This window comes from Panthera leo, chromosome B2, assembly GCF_018350215.1.
Source record: "Panthera leo isolate Ple1 chromosome B2, P.leo_Ple1_pat1.1, whole genome shotgun sequence".
Classification (NCBI taxonomy): Eukaryota; Metazoa; Chordata; class Mammalia; order Carnivora; family Felidae; genus Panthera; species Panthera leo.
In genome coordinates, this window is record NC_056683.1 from 36,318,893 (window position 1) to 36,341,621 (window position 22,729).

Below are 22,729 nucleotides of genomic sequence, written 5' to 3' on the forward strand. Positions count from 1 at the left end.
ATGACCTGAGCCAAAGTCGGATACTTAACTGACTGAGCCACCCAGGCACCACTCATTTATTAGCTTTAGGGTATATATTATACCAAGTACACAAACTAAGTCTTATTCTTAATTTCACTGATATTGGTTATATTACCTAATTTCTTTGTTTATGATCTTCTAGTTAATGGAGAGATGTTAAAGGTCTGGAAAGTTGTCACTGCCACCATTGTGTTTTTACAGCATTACAGCCATATCTTCTACTCTTGTCCTAGTCCTTAAGTTTGTCACAAGAACCTCCCATTGATATCATGTTAAACAAGAAAGGAAATTCTTTAGTTGGCTTATCATCATCTGTCTGGTCATTTAGATTCTTAATTTTGTATGAGGCATCCTCCACTGTAATCTGGACGCTCATTGATTGTATCTGACCAGGCTACCCATTTCAGCAGTGATGTTCAGCTCTGAACCATGCTAGACCCTTGGTGTCCTCAGAAGATGCCCTGGCACTTGTCTTAACCATTTTTATTCGTGCTTGTGGAAGCCATCTCAAAACCATTTTATCAACACTAATTGCTTCCTCCAAGGAATTCCTCCACTTCCTACCTGTAACATCTAATCGCATATTGTTTTGGTTATCTTTTTGACAAAATAATGTCATCTCCTTGTACCAACTTAGAGGGTAAGTCCAGAATTAGTGAAGACTTTATTATATGTTGCTTTGCTTTTCCCCAGAGCACCCAGCATAGTGCTTGGCAAGGCAGTACTTAGTAAATGCTTACTAATTTAAATACTTAGAAAAGTTTTCTAATTCTTAACTTTTGGAAAACTCATGTGTTTTGGCACATTAAAGAGAAGTGTGTTATTGCCTGAACCTGATTTGAAACAGCTATTTAATGTTCTTTTATTATTTTCTGTGACTGTGCCATTCAGTAACCCCAAGATGAAGCACCTCGAAAAGGCAGTTTCCCTACCAAATTTTGAAATTTGGTTGCCTTGTTGTAGTGACAGTTAATTTCTTTTATCCACCAGAGATTTGGAATAATGGAAGACTGTCTTTTTTTTTTTTTTTAACTATGCAAATAGCCACTTGCTTGTGAAGTAACAGTTTTTGCTTATAAGTATTTCTTTTATCACTTCAATTTCCCCCTTTAGGATTCCCCTTTGCCATACAGAAGACTAGCAGATTTTAAATACTCATTTTTCAGGCTCCCTTAAGAAGTCTACAAATCTGAAAGGTTTATTTCCCATAAAGATTTCCTCAGGCACCTATGAGATTATACAGTTACTGATATTCAGACTAGGTTTTGAAGCAACATTATCACTGCCCCCCTCTTTGCAAATGCAGATTTTTGTTTTATGTTCTTATTAAGTGAAGTATTCTGTACTTTGCTGTGAAAGTAAAGGTCACAGTGAACAATTACATTTCACACAGCTTTAGCCCTTTGCAATTGTCATATTTTTATTTTGCGTTGATACAAGTAATGGGTGACAGTGTCAATTTGAAACTAAATCTAAGTTTTATTATGACAGAAGCGTTTGGCTGAAAAAATCGTATTCTAATAGGGCTATCTATTTGGATGTGTTAAAAGTGGTTATTTTAACTTTATATTTTAATTGTGTTTGTGAACTTCTCTCTTAAAATTCAAAGCTGCCAGTGCCAAAAAGTGACTACATATATACTTTATGTTTTATATTCACGTGGTCTGTAATTTCATAAACCATTTCACTTTTTGATCTATCAAAAGGACAATTTTTTGGTTTAATAAAAACAGGATGCCATCTTTGCGAGGAAGTTTTTAAATTTCAAAATATCAGTATAAACCCTTCTCTACATAATTCAAATTGTGGCTCTGTTTTTGCAAAGAGAGGTCCCATTGGTAAGACCTGCTAGCGTTTGCTTCTGTAGAACAAGGAGGTTGGACGCAGGTACCTTACAACCAATGTCACTGTGAACACATTGTCAGCAGTGTGCAGCTACCTATAGGAGAGGTTCACCAAAGGCCAAGGAAGAAGGCACCTGCATTCAGAATTCTTTTTAAATGTCCACAGGGCGTATCTGTGGCCTAGATAATGTCTTTTTCCATTTTATCTAAAGTGTCTTACAAAGAACATGCACAGGTAACTTCTTTCTGAGGAGGGCATTGCAGCCTTTCAGTTGCTGACGTAGGCCAAGATTTAGGAGAGCATCTTTGGTAGCTGAACTATGATGTCAAAAATAAAAGCTCTTATAATGCTGAGTGGTTTCTCCATTAATGTTATGAGATTCATGCTCATGTTGATGGTAAAATGCAAATACAGAAATCTGTGTTGGGCGTTAGTTATGCCTGTAAAGAGTTAGAACTGAAGCCTAAATTGAAGAAGTGACAGCTCCTGATTTCATATCCATATTAAATAAGTTTTATCACAGAGAAAGAAGTATCTAAAAATAGAACTTTTAGCTAGGTGATATTTGGACCTCTCAAAAAAGGGTTCTAGTTTTTGGTGTGGGTGTGGGTGGGTGTGTGTGTGTGTGTGTGTGTGTGTGTGTGTGTGTGTTTCCATGTTTGTTTATTTTTGAGACAGAGAGTGCAAGCTGGGGAGGGTCAGAGAGAGAGGGGGAGACACAGAGTCTGAACTGGGCTCCAGACTCTGAGCTGTCAGCACAGTTGACAGCCAGGCTTGGACTCCCAGACAGCAAGATCATGACCTGAGCCGAAGTCAGATGCTTAACCGACTGAGCCACCCAGGTGCCCCAAAAGGGTTCTAGTTTTGATCCCTAAGATGGTGGTATCTTAGAATTTCAATGTTAATCGCTATTGGACTTTATCACATTTGGATGTGATGTTGGATGTTTGTCAGTTTCCTAATGTATTGGAAGCTCTGTTCTGATCATAAGGGGTTCTGAGAGATCACATCTGAAAAACTGAAATCAAACGTTTAATTGCTCAGAATTTTTTGAATTTCTTGAAACACGTTTTTACTCTTAGTATATAAGTAGCAGAAACAAAATGTCCTGGTTGAAATTATGACCATAGAGTTTATTCTGCTACCCCCTTGCCTTTTTGTATTTGCTTAAATATTGAACATTTTGTTGAGAATGAGCTCAGTGTTTTACTGTTATTACTACTAGTGCATCCAGTTGGTCTCTGCAAGACCAGAATAAACCAATTGACATGTGAGGAAAGTATGGAGAAATTGGAAATTATATTAACCTTTAGATTCATTTTTTTGTTCTATACCAGTCCTTCTCAAAGTGTGGCCCAAGGACCTATAAAGTCCCCAAGATCGACTCAGGGCACCATAAGGTGCTTCCTTTCCCACTGTGTATCTGTGTGAAGGGTGGTTTTTCGTGATATCCTTCATTTAAAATTGAATGTAGATATGAAAATTCAGATGTCTTCCTTTAAGACAACTCTTCATAATTTTCTCAAAATGTGTAATTGCTTTTTCTAAAACAGTATGTTTTTATGTTGACACGTAATTATTTTGTGAATTTTAAGTGAAGCTGTGTTTTTAAATTTTTTCGGTTTTGATTTTAGATCAGGTACATATCAGTAGATATGCCCCATATAACCAGAAGCTCTTTAGTGTCCTTAATAATTTTTAAGTGTAAAAAGTTCCCAAGACTAAAATGAGAACTGTTGTGCTATATCAACATGTAAATACAGTGAAAATCAACTATTTTTAAAATTGTTCCATTTTCCTTCTGAATAGTTATGTATGTTCAGTAATTGCTTTTGGCCTGGGTCATTTTCATTTAGCAGTGGAAAATACATTTTTGAAAACCTAACGTGCTAGATTACTAAAATGAGTCAGACTTTACCCTTGCCCTTGAGGCTCATTCCATTTAAGGCCATTGCTGGGTCATGAGAGTATTTCTTCCAAAACACATTCCCTGGCCCCAGCAGGGATGTCCACTTTAACTCCTGTAAGAGTCCATCAGTACTAGGTGAATGAAAACATACTGATTTCATTTTGCTTGTAGTGCTGTTCCCTGGGGAAGGTGGTATGGGAGGATTTTTAATTTTATTTCTATTGGACAAATAGGCTAATAAGCATACTCACACACAAACATACACTAACATTTGCAGAGCTGCCCAGCATGATACTTATTTAGGGGAGCAGGGGTAGAATGGTAATGAAATTTTGTTGAGAAGCCCTTTATAAGCAGAATAGATATCTACCAATTGCAACTTGTGACCCACTTTGAAAATCCCCTTCTCATGAATCCCTAATTTAGATCTAAATGGTGTGAGAGATCATGCAGGAAGTTAGGATTAGAACTTCTGACTGAGAGATTAACACTTAGATTCTGTAACAAGCTTTGTAAATGGTTTAGTTTGAAAGTTTCATTTGGAGAAATGGGAGGGCTATTATCTGTGCTGAAGATTTTCTGTATACTTAGATTTCCGTTCATTATATCTTTATGTATCCTTGTTTTTAATCGATGGTGCTTTTCAAACTCAATTATGTAGATAGATTAGGTGTGTTCTTTCTGATTAAAACAATTCATGAATTGCAGGTTTAGGGTGAGGTTGACTTTTTTCTGAAGGGGAGATGACTTATTTTCTTATGCATTCTGATCTGTCCTTGATATTCATTTCTTACTGGTCATTTCTTACCATTTACTGTTTTAAGTGTCTGTGTGTATTGAAGGCTTTTTAGAGAAGGAATATCTTATTGCAAAAGAAATCTAGATTCTTTGAATATTTTTAAAAGATAGTTTTACATTCTTAATATAGCCACATCAGGAGACAATGTAGAGTTTATTTCACTATCTCTGTTGCATAGGCTTTTTGTTTTTTGCTTTTTTTTTCCTTTGAGTTGTCTCATCAAAAAACTCTTGATAAGATACTATAAATCTCTTGAGAGTGAGGAAAATTGTAGCTCTTGAATCTGTTGTCAGAGATCACCTTTTGAACACTGAGCCTAGGAAAGTGAGATGCTGCAAGGTAAACAATGTGCAGATTATGATAGAGTGGAATTGACAAGCTGGTTAAAAAAGGATGATGCATTTCTAATTAGCCCATAGTGCCTTTAGTTGGAAATTAATTAGATACTGTTATGTAAATGTCATGTTAATTAAGCAAGAATATTGAAGTGTTATAAATTTGCAAAAGGAATGGCTATTTTTGTGTATTAATGTTTTGCAGTTACCATGAAAAGCTGATAGTAGAATATTTGTTTCATTATTGGGCTTCTGGCAATTTTTAGCTGACTGACTCCTTGACAGTCCATTTTTCCTAATTGATGTGCTTTAACACATGGTATACCTGCAGCCAATGAGGGCTAGTGGATCCAGAAGCCAAAAATAACCGGTCATCACAGCTGTTTTAACAAAACCTTTCTGGGTAGATTGTTCATCTCTATTTTCAGGGTTAAGGAGAAATACTATTTTTCTGTATTCAGCCTTAGATTTAGAGTGCCTAAGATGATTGCAGTCCTAAACACAGCTGCCTCTAAGCCTATGTTCTCTGCTTCTCCTTGAGTCACAGACTTCAACCAGTCTGAGATTGACTACTACATAGGTAGCTCAGAGGTTTTTTTGACATACTCAGTAACTCTATAGGAATCTGACAGAAAATTTAAGAGTTCTACTTCAGTTTGAAATTTGAATGTTGATAATTAATGGGATACCTTCATTCAGTCCTTCTGGTTTTGCAAGTTACAGTGAAGTTAGTATGCAGATTTGACCCTTCAACTGTACAGGACTGAAGTTAGTACTGCTTCTCTAAGAAAATCCACTACCTTATTAGAAACAGTATAAAGATCTCTTGTTGGGAATATAGCGGAAGAATTTTATTTCATGCCTCTCATGTGAAATTGCAAATGCAATCCATATAGTGCTGCGTTATGTAGGACACCTTTAACACAAGAATAGAAACATCCCCTAGAAGACAAAATAGTGTGTTCAGACTTGTGGTCACAAACCACAAGCTACCACAAACATTATTTACTTGAAGTTCCAGACTCTAAATTATTGAAACTTAGTAAAAAGTCCTCTGGATGTAATATCAAATGCAAAATTATAGTCTGTTATTAAGTATCAGCAGATAGTGAAGAGATTTGAAAAAACAGATATTTAATATGTCTTACCAAAAGAAAGCAAAAAAGTACTCTCAGTGACTGTCTAAAAGTTAGTTTAGGTTGGTTAATCTTGATATCATCTGGTTCAGAATTCGCAGAGAGCCTGTTATTAAACAAGGAACTTTAACTACGGTGTTTGGTTTTTTTCATATTCAAAAACCCAAAACTTATTTTTCTGAGCTCAATTGCCACTACTGTAGACTAGACAGTAATGGTGTGAATCATGCTGTGCTTTGAAATACATTTCTTTTCCTAACCATGATCCCACTCAACACATAACACACATGCACATACACACACGTTATATTCACTTATAGAACCCAGTCGTGAAGAGGCTTCCTCACCTTGCTTTTCAGTTATTAGCTCTGTCTACCCTGCTGCTTGGAAAGGAGAGGAGGTAGGGCCAAAAATAAGAGCAGGATTTACAATGACTTGACCATATGCTGCCTTTCCCTCAGGCATTAGAAAGCCCAGTGAAGAAAAGCCAACTCCATTATTTGATGAACAGGTGCCCTGACTTTGACCCTCACCATCAGCTCTCAAAATTGTCTTGTTTGCTATAACCACATGGCACCCATGTTATATTTTTATTGTTGTGGACAAAAACTTGAAAAGATTCCCCTTGAGTGGTCCTTAATTTTCTGTATTCATTTTAACAGAGTTGATTTGGAATTACATGTGGTCCCTGACCTAACATGGTTCAGCTTAGGATGATTTTTAGACTTTACGATAGTGCAAAAGTCATAGGCATTCAATAGAAACCATACTCGAATTTTGAATTTTGGTCTTTTCCTCGGCTAATAATACATGCTACAGTACCCTTTTGTGATGCTGGGCAGCTACAATGAGCACAGCCCCCAGCCTCACCATCACAGGGGTCCACAACCAATACACTTAGACCCATTTTGTACCCATACAACCATTCTGGTTTTCACCTTCAGTACGCTATTCAATAAATTAGACAGGGTATTTAATATTTTAGTATAAAATAGGCTCTGTGTTAGATGATTTTGCCCAGCTGTAGGTTAATGTAGATGTTCTGAGCACATTTAAGAAACAAGCTAGGCTAACTAGAATATTCAGTAGGTTAGGTGTATTAAATGCATTTCCAACTTAGGATTTTCAATTTATGATGGGTTTTTGGGACGTAACCCCATCGTAAGTTGAGGAAGATCTGTAAGTGTGTAAAGGTAGATAATATCTCCTGTGACTCTTCCTTTTATGTGAGAGTAAAGGAATTTTGTATGACAGCACAATTAGTGTAGAATATATGTGTGGTGCTCATATGCATCTGTTTTGGATTTTAAAGAGTTTCATAGGTTATAGTCTGCCAGACCAAACTTAATTCCAGGCTTTCTGTTTATAATATTGTCCAATTATCAAAGCTGGGATATATTATCACTGCCAGTTACTCATGCTGTCAATTTGTTTTGGCTCAACTATGGTTCTATTTGTAGTTTACTATAATGTAGTGAATACATTGGATTGGGTTGTTAGTTTAACAAGCTCTCTGGAGAACACTTTCATGATGATGCATGTTGAGATATGCTAGGTAGCCTTAAAGTTATTTGCGTATTTGCCAAAGCCTACAGAAATTCATTCATTAGGAATTTTAAAAAGGATCAGCTCTCAATCTACAGATTGAGGTAAAGATTACATTTGTAAACATGGGAGTGTTAAGTCATGAGTCCCAGCTAAATTTCTTTAGGGGTCTTGATGTGACCAATTTCTCCCTTCTCTCATAATTTTACTGGATGAATTATGTTGTATCCTTTTAAAAAAGTATTCCATTAGTTAGGTTGTTATTGACTCTTGTGCTCTGTGCAGCTTGCGATGTTGTGGGTACTCTGTGATCTTGGCCAGATATTGAGCTGGGAGTTAAAGAAAATGTTATCAGAGATTAGAACTGACTGGGTTGTTAATATTTACATTGTGTTCAGCTGGTTTTAAAATGTGCACTAAAATTGCTTCCTGTGCCCACCCGAACCTTTTGCATCAAAATTTCCAGAGTCTGGGTCTGGGAATCTGTATCTTGAAAATGCTCCTTTGAACTTTCTGGATTCTGAAAATGTTCTAGTATATTTATCTGATAGTTGTTATGCAAATATATATATATATAACATATATATATATATATATATGTTATATATATATATGTTAAAACCCTTCACTGTGTCTATTTAAGATTTATGTGCTTCATTCTAGTATTTTCTTTATCTAATACCTCAATTTAAAAAAAGCTTTAAAAAAATGCACTCTCCCGATTTCATCAAGCAGCTTGCAGTGGTCACTTAATAAACACTATTAATTGCCCACTGTTGACATTGTCATGACCCAAGAGTAGATGACAAAGTAGGTCTTGGCTCTTGGGAGCATAAAATCTGGTGGAAGAGAAAGTGATGATACATAATATAAAGCTTTATATAGTTTATGAAGTCTTTTTGTACAGATGATCTCATCAACACTGTGGCTTATGGGCAATTTATGACGTCCATGTTTTTTATTAAACTTACCCAGGATTACTGAGCAAGTAGGGAGTAGCTGCAGGACTTTAAATGGAGTCTTCTGTAACAGCCTATCATTTCCCAGAAATCAAAATGCTTCGATTAACAACAACAACAAAAAACAAAACTAAAATCAAAAACCTCACGTGGAGGAAAAAGCTAACTTATTTATGGGACTATAGAAGCCAGTGTCAAGAGGGTTCTTATGGATGTGGGATCTGTATCCGTTTTCCGGCAGCCCGTTTTCTCTTCATGTTGCCTATTTGTCATGTCACAGTTGCCCATTTGGACTCTGGAATTTTAGCATGTTGAGCTTTCTCTAGTTTGTGATGTTTGTAGAAAAAATTTTAACTGAAATGTCTTGCTTTTTTGGCCTTTCTAATTTTCAGTCCTTCATTTTCAAATTCTTGAGATGTATTTCCAGGTGATGCTGGCCAGTGATAGATATCATTCTTCCTGATTACATTTAGCATTTATTATTTGTTCCATAGTGTTTGGTACTTGATCATTTCCCATTCAGCTCTTTTTTGCTGTCATGTATTGTTTTTTCTTTACACAAATTTTGTCTTCCTAACAAGAGTATAAACCCCTTGAGCATGAGACTAACCCATGTGGTGACAAATAGTAGGACTTACTAAGACCTGTTTGACATTAACAATACACCTGCTTGGTTTTTCCTCCCTTCTGTTTCCCCTCTGTGTTGTCTTACACCCGGTAAGGTTTGCTGCTCTTATGGCGTTGGGGTAGGAAAGGGTGGAACTAATGATGAACTTCTTACGTGGGATCTCCAGGTCCCTAAACCTATGGATGTTGGTGGCATGAACTCATTCACCTCAGAGCTCTTTCACCTTTCCTTCCTTTTCAGCGGGTAACTTCAGTGATAGGAAGTCTTGTCATTATTGGCTTACAGCTATGCCAAGAAACCATGTATCCCTTTGCTAGTCATCATCACCTGAGGAACCTTTTCAGAATAGTGTAACATTTGCCTGTTTTACTCCTTTATGATCACCACCACTGCCCTTCCTAGGGTATGTCAAGAAAGAACCACTAGTATTCATGTTTATACAGTAACTTCCTTTTTCAGAAGGTAGGGTGTGGTCTCCAGTATGGGAGTGTTGGTGTATATATATCAATATCAACTTAAGAATTTATTGATGGTCCTGATTGTGCAGAATGAAATTACTGCTTTTCAAGCCTTCACCCAGTATATAAACTGACTATATCTCTTGCATACTCTTGAATTATGTCTATCTACTAGATCTCTGGGCTCACAAGATTCCATAAAAGCCCCTCTTTCTATCATAGTCTTATAATTAAACTAGATATTCTTCCTTGTTCAGTAATGCTCTCTTTATATATTAAAATGATCCTTATTTCTTCTGTAAAGCAGTGTTTTGTTCCTTTGGGTGTTCTCCCTCTTTAAGGCTATGGGCAATTTATTGCCCACTTATTAAATACAATAAATTTAAAGGTAGGGTGACTGCCGAGATCAACTTAAGAGGGAGTGCTCCTGCTTATTGCTTTGTGGAAAAACTCATCTTCCCAAACTTTTGGGTAATTTTCTCTCACCTGCATCAGAATTCTAGTTAAAATTATATCCTTAACTTCTGAACATTATGGAACTCAATAATTTTTTATGAAAAGCATGTTGTAATTTAGAAAGACTATGGACCTGTAGTCTAAACTGCTGAGCTAAAATTAGGTCCTTAGAAATTAGCCTTCTGCTACCACCACCATCTTTCCTACTGCCCCTCTTCATGCATATTTGCAGGTTGATCCCTGCCTTTTTAGGTTTCTCTTTATCCAGGATAGCAACTTTGGGCATGTAGAAGATATGTCCTGACTGATGTGCCTGCCTTTCTGTTTCTAGGTGGGCCATGCACAGACACAGCTCATGTCTCGTTAATCACACCAACCAAAAGATCCTGTGGTACAGGTACGTACATCATTCTTATCTGATTCATTCTTATCTGGATTCTTCACAGAAATTAGTTACTGGTTTAAACATGGTGTCTTTGCCAGGGCATTCTCTAATTTCTTACATCAGTTGTGAAGGTGATGTATTTATTATGTGCTAAGTTCTGGGAGTGGCAGTGGAGTGAACAGGGGGTCACAGTGGTGCTCTTAGAGGTCAGAATGAGTTAATGCTGGCAGCTAGAACCAAGAAGGGTGGACATGAAAATTTACCTACTTCCTAATATCTGAAGAATACTATTAAGACATGAAACATACAGAAAATACAAGTAATTGCCTAGTTTCTGGCATGTGTCTAATTTGTCTGTCTTGGACCTACTGAAAAAAAAAAAAAAACATTGTTTAGATGGAGGTGGAAGGTGAAAGAAGTTGTGGTGCAGATAATCAACGTTTTAACTTGATAATTGTAGTATCCTAATAGTTTCAGAAAATTTTTTTCCATTTGTCTTAAAGCCAGAGGTATGCTGAAGTCATTCTTTTTAGATGCATTGAATCCCAAAAACATCTTTGTGCATCTGTGACATTTTTATTAGACATGAAGTCATGAATCTTACAACTTTCTAAAGAGCAGTCGTAATGTCCATCACTCCCTTAGTCTGTAGCTTCATTTACTTTAAACAATATTTGCCTTTTCTAATGCTGCCTACTATTTAAAATAACTTAAAGATTATATTTGGAGGAGTCAAAGTAATTATATTGTTTTTCTAAAGGTCACAAAGTCTTTTTCCCCAGTAGAAATAGCACAAACTATTTCTGTGTACAAAGTTAAACTGAAACCTCAGTCCCTTTAAATGCTCATAGTTTTGATGTTAAACCTGAAATAGGCCTGTCCTTGCACAGTTTTAGAGTAAGATCCAGGCATTGAACTCTGAGGAACTTAAATTTACTCTCCTAGTATTGAGGCAAGGTGTGAGATAGTCCTGGCATGCTCTCATCCTTTCTGTGCCCAGCACCCAAGCTCCCCTCAGTAGTTCGTGGTTAAGATAGAAGTGAGCTGTGTCATGGGGTAAGACAGGCCATCCCGACCAGCCAGTAAGAAGTCAGAGAGCCAGCTTCCTACCCACTTCAGCCAGAAGCTTGGAAACACTCAGAGCCCTTTCATCTCAGCACTTCACATGCACACTACACTTTAGTCTTTCTTCTTTCCTTTCAGTCTTTGATCTCAGGGCAGACTTTACCATTGGCACTACTAACATGTTGAGGTAGTCAGGGAATGGGCCTCAAGTACCTTGAGTCATCCTCAGAGACTTAGGAAGGAGGCTCATGCTCAGCTTAGACACTGAAACTAGCAGGAACCCTTCCTGAATATCATGTACTTGTGTGCTTCATTTTCTAGGCATATCTGTTTCCTCTGTTCTGCTTCATATATCCAAACATAATAACAGTGTTTATTGCATGCTTACTACATTACCAGGTACCATTCAATATGTTTTACATACATACTCATTTCATCTTCAGAACAGTTCTGGAAGATAATTACTCCTCCTTTATAGATGACATAAATGGGCACTCAGAAAGTTAAGTATATTTCCTGGGGTGGTAATATTACTAGTAAGAGTCAGGACTTGAACATGGATCTTTTTTTTTATTAAGTTTTAAAATTTAATTCCAGTATAGTTGACATACAGTATTATTTTAGTTTCAGATTTACAATATAGTGACTCAGCAAATGTGTACATCACTCAGTGCCCACCATGCTAGGTGTACTCTAATTCCCACCACCTGTTTTCACTCATTGCCCCACCCACCTCCCCCTGTTCACTGCCACTTTGTTGAACACAGATCTTTGAGATGCTAAAGCCATTGTTGTTTTCTGCAATATAACGTCACTGGGTATTGCATTTTATTGTAATTACTTATACTCCCAGCCAGACTGTGGAAAAGCATATCATTGATGAATTATGGAGATAGAGAAACACAAGATTTTGAAACATAGCATATTGTGAAGTAGTTTGAAAATGTAAGTTCTACAGGGTGCCTGGGTGAGTCAGTTAAGTGTCTGAATCTTGATCTCAACTCGGGTCTTGATCTCAGGGTCATGAGATCAGGGTGTGAAGGCTACTTAAAAAAATAATAATAAAAGTGTGAGTTCTAGAAGCAAATCAGGTGTCAGATCCTAGCCTGACCATTTACAAAATGTGATTCTGAGTAAATAAGTTAACCTCTCAAAATTTGTTCTTCATCTGTAAAATGGATAATGAATCTGTCTCGTAGGTTTGATGTGAGAAATACTATGCATAAAGCTCACATAATAGGTCTTCAATAAGGGTAGGTGCTGTCACTAAAGATTATATGTATATGATTGCCAACTGTATACACATGGTATTGATATGACATTAATAGGTAGTTTAGGCAGAAAGGAGTAGATTATAATTTACCAGAATGTATTGCCATATCTACTTTCATTAATTGATTTTATGTTGATCACATTCTGTTCACATTATGTTGTTGTATGTCAGTACTATGTTAGGAACTGAGGAGGGTAATATTTTTAGGTCTCCACAAATGAAATGATAAGGGAGGCATTGAGCTCTCAGTCATACATTTCCAGGCCTCATTTTGGGGGAACACATACCTCTTAACTAAAAAGAGATTGAGAATTTCTGTCTTGGAAGGACATTAATGCAACATGCCAAGTCGTCTCCAAAAAGTCTGAAAGAAAGTTGAGATTTCTTAGCTTGGACATTATAGGCCGTCAGGTTCAGCCTGCTGCACTTCTTTTCAAGAAACCTATCTGTGCCCCCTCAGGCTCCTTGAGCTAGGTGGATGACTTCAGCCTTACACAATGGCTTGACTCTAGAGGGCAGAACTTCCTGATTTTCAGAGGTAAATTAAATGATTTGCTTTGGGAATCACAGGTTGACTGTCTTTGTTTCCATCTTGCTGTTCTGAAATCAGCAGGTTGCTCATCGTGGGGATTCTGGGCATTTTTCCTATGAATCACCACCAATTACTTATTGTTATGTTGCTGCAGTGTCTTGTATTCTTTATGTCTAAGTTCTTCAAGAATAGGACTCATGCCTCTAACACATGCCCTGTAGTGCTTCTGCCACAGTGGGTACCGTAACAGTAGCTCTTCTAACGGTCTCTCAGAACACAGGCTTCAGGCATAGATGATCAATAAAAGATTATCTTACAGCCACATGTTATTTCTTAGGAGCTGTAGAGTGAGACCTTCTGACTATACCAACTCTTCCCAGCTAATCTATCCATACAGCTTTGGTCCTAAAGCATCCTCTAGCTAATAATGACGTGAAATTAGAAAAAGAATACGTAACTTAGTCTAGAATAAAGTGGTTCTTTAAGTCGGTGGTCCCTGAAGAAGGGCATACAATATATAAAGCCTATCAAGTATAGGGAGAAAATAGTAAAAGCTCTTTATGTCAGGCTTTTAAATTTCTATTTTGCAGATTGATTTCATGATTATATATTAGTCCATGCACATGCTTTAAAGCAAGCAAATACACATAGAAATATATATTTTATTTTTTTAATGTTTATTTATTTTTGAGAGAGAGAGAGAGAGAGACAGAGCATGAGTGGGGAAGGGGCAGAGAGAGGGGGAGACAGAATCTGAAGCAGGCTCCAGGCTCTGAGCTGTCAGCACAGAGCCCAGTGTGGGTCTCAAACTCAGGAACCACAAGATCATGACCTGAGCCAAAGTCGGATGCTTAACCAGACTGAGCCACCCAGGTGCCCTGAGAAATATGTGTGTGTGTGTGTGTGTGTGTGTGTGTGTGTGTGTGTGTGTGTGTGTGTGTGTATATGTATATATATATATACACATAGCTATATACATACATATATATAGGTACATAGCTAAATGTCTTAGATAGGTGTTTACACTCAGAAAAGGTTAGTGACCTCTTCAGTAAATATGTCATTTCTTTTTAGTACTTTGAAAATTAGATATGAAGATTAGCATCAGACATGTTGTTATATGATTTTAATATGTGGAATGGTTGATTATGTCTCTATTTACATTTCAGGTGACTACTTCTTGATCAGTGGGTATTGTAATTTAGAGAGGTGGACAGTGGTGTAGAGTGGTTGTTCTGCAACCATCAAAATGAGAGGGGGAACTCTTTTAGAAATTGCTTTGTGAGAATTGTGAGTCTCAGAAGCAGATTACAAAAAGGAACAGTAGTGGCAAATGAAAGATCAGTTTGTATTTGTGAGCTTGCTGAGAAATGGCTTTTTGTTAGATGCTGGCTTTTAGCCACGTAGAACTATTAACATTTAGACTCTTTGTAATCTTTGGATGGAAAACACACACACACACACACACACACACACACACACACACACAGTGATCATTGTGGTTTTCAAGCAGAGAAAAATGAAGTGAAGGTGCGTGTGGCTTTGTGATATCAACAGTCAGCAAAGAGTTGAAAAATGCTGCCAAGTCCCAGGTTGCTTTTGGTTAGAATGTGAGAGTTAAAGCATTTCATACTTTCAGATTACTAGAGAGAACTTACTTTCTTCCAAGAGCTCAGAATGGTTTGCACATGTTCCCTTGTTAATTCTCACAACATTCTTGCCAAGAATGAGTATATTATGAAAGAAATAGTTCATTTTCCTTGGTAACAGACTACCGGAAGATTCCCTTTTGTCCTTCATCTTTTCTATCAAGTTCTATCTTAAGCCAAAATGTTGTAATCTAAGCTGTGATCTAGATAGTTTTATTTGGAAGGTATTTGGATATTTAGGTGAATATTTTATGTGGTCATATTTTTATGGTTAAAGTGCCTTGTGGGACAGGAGGGAAGTTTGTTGCCTTTTTGTAGGATTTCTTGTTTAAAGACCTGTAGCTTTTTCTTTTTTTTACAGAGAGTTACAGCAAAAGAAATATGTTGTTTTGTGTTTCATTTATTGGAGCTTGCTATTGATGAACTTTAAATTTTAAGCTGTAATTGACAGAACCATGTCTTGCCTGGAATTTTTGTGGAGAAATGGTCTGTCTCCACGAGGACCCTTGAACCGTAACTAACTCAAGGACCCTGATCCTTCCAGGTGAGGCAGTAACCAACTCTTCACTCTGTGCTAGGTTGAATATATCAAGGGGTAGACTTTTTAGTGTATGAAAAAAAGGAAATTGCTCCTTACCTAATTCACCACTCTTATGTGCCTTGATTTTGTTTTTTCATTTTATAGCTTCTTTATTTTGGAAGTTAAAATAGGGAAAAAGTCATAGGCAACTTTCAAACTTAATGGTACTGCCAACAGCCTTTTGGTTTACCGTATCTATATTCAATATATTCTATATTCAGTTTTACTCTTCTTCTAGCAAGTATGTTGAGTAAATAATATTCTCTCTGATAGACTTGAAAAATGATGGTTTTTAAATGCTGTGTGTATGTTAAAAATGTGATTATAATTAGTAGAATAGCAAGTAAAATAACCATTTGTGGGGCCTTAAGGGAGTTACAGTATTGCCTGAGATGAAAGCAGATGGGACTAGAAACTGTCCCATTAAACATCAAGGCAAGTTTTTGCAGAAAGTATCATCAATTCCACTCTATTACAAGAAGCATGTTATTTCTGTTTAACTGTATAGCCCTTGCATGCTTTCTTTTCTTTTAAAACTTTTTTTTCTTTTTTCTTTCCTTTTCCATTCCCACCCCCCCCCCCCCTCGAAAACCCATGTTTATCCTTTTGGGTTACCTGTTTTCCTTTCAGTGTGATGAATAGTGACATGAACTAGATACCCTTGTATTGTTCATTGTTTCCCTATTCTCCCCCAGAACGTTTTCTTGACTCACTTCTCTCAATCTGCTTGTGATATTATTGTCTGTTCTTACAAAGACAAGAGAATTAAAAAAAAAAAAAAAAGACAAGAGGAGAAACCCCCTTTCACCTGGGAGTTAAGAGAGGATTGATGTGCCGAACACTTTCCACATCAGTGTTCAGAAGCCAGTTAAAGGGAAATGTTTCATTGTTGTTAGGTTTATATAAGATATTTTAAATTGATTCAGAAGCTAAAGGGTGGTAGTGTTAAATCAGAGGTGGCTCTGTAAATCTGAGAAATACCTACAGTTGTATGTTTTACCTCCTGGTGGAGTCAGTATTCATGGAAACATTTCAACCAGCTGTATTGGTCAGTATTACATACTGTCTGTGGCACTTCTGGAAAGGATGCTGTGGAGCTTTAAAGAGAGGTGGCTTTGGGCATGAGTTCAAGTGTAATTCAGTTCTCTTTTTCATTCTTTTTCTCCTGGGTCCTTCAGGTATAGCTTTTCCCTCAGGTCTGCAGTATCAGCATTTGAGACAGAAAATTAGAAATTTGACCTACTTATGTAATATGCAAGTTCCCATCAGGAGACTATTAGGGAAGATATAAACCTTTCATTTTTTATTAGCATTTAATGTAACCATTGAAGAAAGATCAAAACAGTAAATCTGTCATTGCAAAGAAAAAAAGGATTAAAAAAATGTTTTACCTTGTGCACTCATCATCTTGGGTCCTAAAAGAGTTCATTTGATTCCTGGGGTAGGGGACAAGATGAATACTGCATATTTGGTAGGATTGCAACATTTCTCTAAAAGGTCTGTCTTCCTGTGTTTTATTGTAGAAAACAAGCCACAGGTTATCTTAGTATGTTTTAGTGGCTATTTACTGATACTCCATGTTTTTTGACAAGTACGTGGAAAACTGGGTAGGGAAATAACCTGCTAAATGCTTTTTCTTGTGTTGGTTTTTATTTTCTGTAAAGACTTTCATCTTCCTGAGTTGCTTATATTAAGAAACAGAATGAGGTAGCAAGACACTGTATAAATAGATGATTTGATAGTCAATATGTGAATAATAGGTGATTTTAAAAGCACCTCACACAATGTATAGATTTCAGAAAAGTTTAGGGAGAGGAAAATTACAGGTTACCTGTACTTGTAAATGAGAGTTTGGACCCATTGCCACTAATCACTGTGGTTGCATTATAGGCCAGCTAGACACATAATAATGTCTAAGTTTGCTGGACTTGAAGCCAAAGGTTTGTTTCAGAGTACTTGTTTGAATTTTGCTCATAAGAAGTGGTAGCTTCTCCTCTGAACAAAAGCTGATAAAAGTGAATATCAAGCCAGGGTGCCAGTCTTGTCAAGAGGCAATTTTGCATTTAATGGATAAAAATACACTCCAGTATTAAAAGGAAAAGGAAGTGTGATGAGGCTTGCTGCTATTTTGGATGTGTGTGTATGAGAAGCATTGGCTTTGGTGTTGAGCTACTAGTTACTAGTGGTCCACATGCTTTGTGTAAATTCAGTTTGCTTATTTATTTGAATGCAGTGAAAGCTGTTGTGTGTGTGTGTGTGTGTGTGTGTGTGTGTGTGTGTGTGTGCGCGCGCGCGCGCGTTTGCATTTATGGTCATTTATTTTATCATAGCTTGCACTCTTACCAAGGAGAAAAGCCTTGAACTTCCATTAATTAGCTGTTCTATTGCTCCACTGGGGCAAAATGCCTGAGCCAACACTATTTAAAAAGGATATCAAGGGAATTTAATACCCCTCTCCTCCTTTGAAACTTTTGGATTTTGGTGGGGGGCAGCGGGGATGTATCTGGGGATGCCTTTCAGGTGCTGCTCCATAGCACATGTGTACCTTTTAGAGGATAGCACGTTAGAAACATAGCTTTCCTGGAGCAGTCTTACCAGAGGAGCGTGATAGAACAGCCACAAAGCTGCATTATAAATCATCCAAGCCTTGCGATGATACTGCCCATTAAGGAGACTCTTTTTTTTGCCCCGCTCAGTTCCTGGCTGTACTAATAGAACAGCGCATCAAGCAAGGCTGTAAATAAAAGTTATTACCTAATAGGTGGGTACCGAAGTGGAACGGACGGAGCTGAGGCATGGAGGCCTTATTACTGCTCATCAGCAATTATAAACAGGATAAAGTGTCTGGGACTTGCGCTGATGCAGCGAGGGCTAATAGAGGCTGGGAATGACACTAGCCATGATAGGGTGATGTATGCTGATGGGTTTTTACTGCTTCATCGTGCTGCTTGCTTCCAAGACAAGTTGTGTTATCCGTTTTCCTTCTTGCTCATCTGTCTGAAGAGACAGTCTCATTGCCTGTTCTGTCAGCAGGTGGGCTGGCATGTATTCCTCACACCTGTGTCTGCTTCTAAGGCACCCCCCCCTTATGAATCTTAAGAAATATTTCATAATCATGGCCGATTAAAGCTATAATCTTATTGTATTGCCTGCTGTCATGGTTATAGATCACACCTTCAGAAGTGGTTGCTTATGTGTAATATAGGACCAGCTGAGAGATACTGTAGTCACTCAGCCAGTCCAGTACATTATTAAAAGACCACTATGACAGTCCAGTAGTAAATTCTGTAGGAACATGCAAAAGAAGTGATAGGCGTGCATCTTGCCCCTGGCAGCTTATGCTATAAAGAGACCAGAATGGTCTGGACTATAAATAAGTCCAGAAACAAACACAACTAATTCCATTTTTAGAGAGCAAGAAATATAACTAATGTTTATTTTCTAAAGTGAGCACAGGGAGGATTAATTATGTTCATTATTACAAACAAATATAATACTAATGTATCTTTTAAAAGGATTATCTTCCTTTTAAATTTAAAATTTAAATTTTAAATGCTTAAAATTTAGTTCCTTAGAGCCAGTAGGAGTGATAAGGGGACACTGGAAGGTGGAGGCAAAGTCTAGCAATAGGACTTTGCTTTCCAGTGAATGGAAGACAGCAGGTATGACTTGGCAATGCTTTTGAGTAGCAGATAAGCACCTAACACTTGGGAAAATTGAGATACACCTCTATTCTGTTCAGCTCTGATCACTCAACTTCACTAAATCACAGTAATTAGACCTTTGGGATAGGAGAAATGTGTAGCATAGCTACAGAGGAATGCTTTGAAAAGGGCTTACCAGTTTGATCCAGGAGTTTATGGACATTCTGGTAGTTCAGTTGCCATTTGTGCCTTTAAATGAATATATCTCTTTATGTATTACCTTGAAAACTAACTTGTCAGGAGACTTCCTGCTGTTGGAAAAATTGTGGTTTTTCTGTGAAGCTCTTTGATGCCTTAAGTTATGCATACGTTTGGCTCATTTTTAAGAATGTGGATATATGATAATATTACAAACCAGATAAACTAAATTAATGTTACAGTCTATAAAGTGTCTTGCCACTGGGCTAATGTGGATAGGTTTTTCCTTTTGTGTATAAAGTAATAATTTGACTTACCAATTCCTCCTTATCCCATTTTTTCAAGGTGTTTTGTGGGTAGTGGTCAGTGGATAGAGGAAGAGAGATAAATTTGAGAAAAATGTTTTAAAATAATAATAGGATTTAATGGCTGATTAGAGTTGGCTCAAGAAAGAATGCAGAGTTGAAAAATTGGGGATCTGAGGGAAGAAAGATAATGGTTGATTGATGTCAGGGAAAGAGTGAGAGGAAAAACTGGTTGAAACTATTTTCAGTTTCTGATGAGCTAAATTTTAGGTTATTGTGGATAGTCCTATAGAAAATTATAAATATAGGCCTAGTTTGGAAATCATTGATCTAGAAGCAATGATTAAGAGTGTGAAAGTGGGTAAGAGAGTGACTTAAAGAAGAATGAGGGGCTGCTAAGGACTGTACTTGGGGGGCTGGGAAAGGGAAGAAGAAACCAGTGAGTTAAGGAAGCTAAAGAAAGGAGCAAGCCAAACACAGGATCTTGAAAGATGTAAGAGAATAGGGGCCAGGAGATATGAGGACTCAGGAAATTGTTGCCTGTGGCTATCAGAATATCATTGGGAAACATAAAAGAAGTTAGTGTGTCATGGTGGGAAACCAAAGTCTGATGAGCAGTCATTAAAGAGGTTCTTGATAACAAGGAAATAGGGGCAGCAGACAGAAGGCGTTCAGTTAAGGAGTTAGGTGAGACATTAAAAACCAGTAAGTAGTGGTGGTTGGAGAAGGAATGGAGTTAGGCATTTCTTAACATGGAGGTGGTTAAGGTAGGGAAATATTTTGCCCTTGGTAAGCTACAAAGGAAGGGATGATCCAACAATCACACTACCCAGTATTTACCCAGAGAATACAAGAAGGCTAACTCAAAGGGATACATATACCCTTATGTTTATTGCAACATTATTTACAATAGCCAAATTATGGAAGCAGCCCAGGTGTCCAGCCCAGGTGATGAGTGGATAAAGAAGATGTGGTATATGTATACAATGGAATATTACTCAGCCATAAAAAAGAGTGAAATCTTGCCATTTGCAACAAACGACATGGATCGGGCTAGAGAGTATAATGCAAAACACAACACATCAGAGAAAGTCACATACCATATGATTTCACTCCTATGCAGAGTTTAAGAAACAAAATGAACAACCAAAGGAAAAAAAATTACATAAAGAGAAGGGAGAGAGAGAGACAAAGACAAATAAAAAACAGACTCTTAACTATAGAGAACAAACTGATGGTTACCAAAGGGGATGCGGGTGGGAAGATGGGGGAAACAGGTGATGGGGATTAAGGAAGGCACTTGTGATGAGCAGGTGATGTTCTGGAACTGTTTGAATTACTGTATTGTACACTTGACACTAATGTAAGACTGTATGTTCATGAAGTGGAATTAAAATTAAAACTTTTAAAAAAAGATACAAAGGAAAGGTACACAGGAAGGAAAAAGAATAGAAAATATTACAGGGAAATAGAAGAGATACACAAAGAAGATTTTTTAGATGCAAAAACTCAGAAGCATTAGTTGCCTCTAGTAGCGTGAGGCATGAGGAAAGAGATATAGATATAGATAAATAGGTTTTCTTTTTTTAATGTATAGACAGCTTGGGTACATCTCATCCCCTACATTTACTGAGAACCACAACTTTCTGTTTGAAGCTAGAACCTTTTTTCTTCCACTGGTGACTAAATCAGAAATCACAGTCCTGACTTTGCAGGTAACTTGTATTTTAAGAGGGCTAAACACTTTTTCTTCTGACCCTCCCCAGACCCAACTGAAATAAAGGCACAAAAATAATGGTAATGAAGACTGAACCCACTATAATAAATATAATTGTGTGTGTTTAACATAATCAACAAAAGATTTTAAACATATTTCTAGCCATTTTAATGGGAATGGGTGGAGGCTGAAACTTCGTGATTGCAGGGGTGACAGCCACTGGTGTGCAAAGAAAGTCTTAAGCAGGGTGAGAAGCAGGGCAGAAAACGGGGGATCCACTGAAGGTGTATTTGTAGGATGTGGTGGTTGACGAGGTGGGCTCTAGAGGCAGACTATGTGGGTTCCCATTCCAGTTTCCCAACCACAGGAAGAACTGTTGGACCTCTCTGTGAGCCTCCATTTTCTCCGTTGTAAAATGACAGATTGAACTGTAGCGTTGTTATGAGGGAAATGAGATAATGCATTTAAAGCACCTGACATAGTGCCTGATAAATGCTTAGTAGGTAGTAGAGATAAGATCAGAAGGTACCTGATGATGAAAGGAGATGGAGGAGAAACTTGAAGGAGGAAAGTAAGAAAGAACTCCCAACTCCAGTAGTCTGGTTAGAAAAAGACATGGAATTGGAAACTGGTAATGAGGACCCAAAGCCAAGCAGATGGAGAGTAGAGGTCAGTGAGGTCAAGGGAAGAGGGGAGAGCCATTAGCAGCCCCTCTTTGAATGGGTGAGGGCTGTGAATGACAGGAAGCCCAGAAAACTCTTTCTTAAGAAAACTGGACATCAGAATTGGGAAAATCAAACTTCTTTTTTGTTCTGTTTTATTTCTGGGCCTAGTTTTAAAAGTAAAAATTTAATATTGTGTGTATTGGTAGAAAGTAATCCTTACAGCGATTTCACAAGCTTGACTTCAAGGAGAAAAAAAAAAAAAAAAAAAAAAAAAAAGAAAGACATTTCTACATCCTGAACTCTTCTCTAAGCTTTTATATTATAATTGAGAACTCTTTTTCTTTCTGAAGCAAATCTCAATTTAGGAGCCACAGAAGGTTGATAGTTTTCTTGTGGTTAAAATCTTGATGAAAAAGGCTGGCTGTTACATTTAGACCAACAACATGAGAGAACTTTAGCCAATAAATTCACTTCTTTATGATTAAAAATCAGACAGTTTAACCTTGGAAACATTTTTGTCACGGGGGACTTCATATTGTGATTAGTTATCTGAACAACCAAGTGCCTCTGTGGGCTCAAGTTAACCAGCCTCCCACTACATATGTATAATTATTTTTAGTGCATA

The 22,729-nt window shown here is 37.3% G+C and overlaps 1 protein-coding gene across 2 annotated transcripts in view; it reads left to right on the top strand.

Annotated features, from left to right (window-relative positions):
- ZFAND3 (zinc finger AN1-type containing 3) overlaps positions 1–22,729 on the top strand; it is a 321,058-nt gene that overhangs the window by 255,345 nt on the left and 42,984 nt on the right. Inside the window, exon 4 of one of the 2 annotated variants that reach the window (XM_042938620.1) lies at positions 10,423–10,488. The exons of the other annotated variant lie outside the window; for it this stretch is intronic. Coding sequence (XP_042794554.1) covers positions 10,423–10,488 — 66 coding nt within the window. The remainder of the gene's footprint in view (positions 1–10,422; positions 10,489–22,729) is intronic. 2 annotated transcript variants of the gene reach the window in all.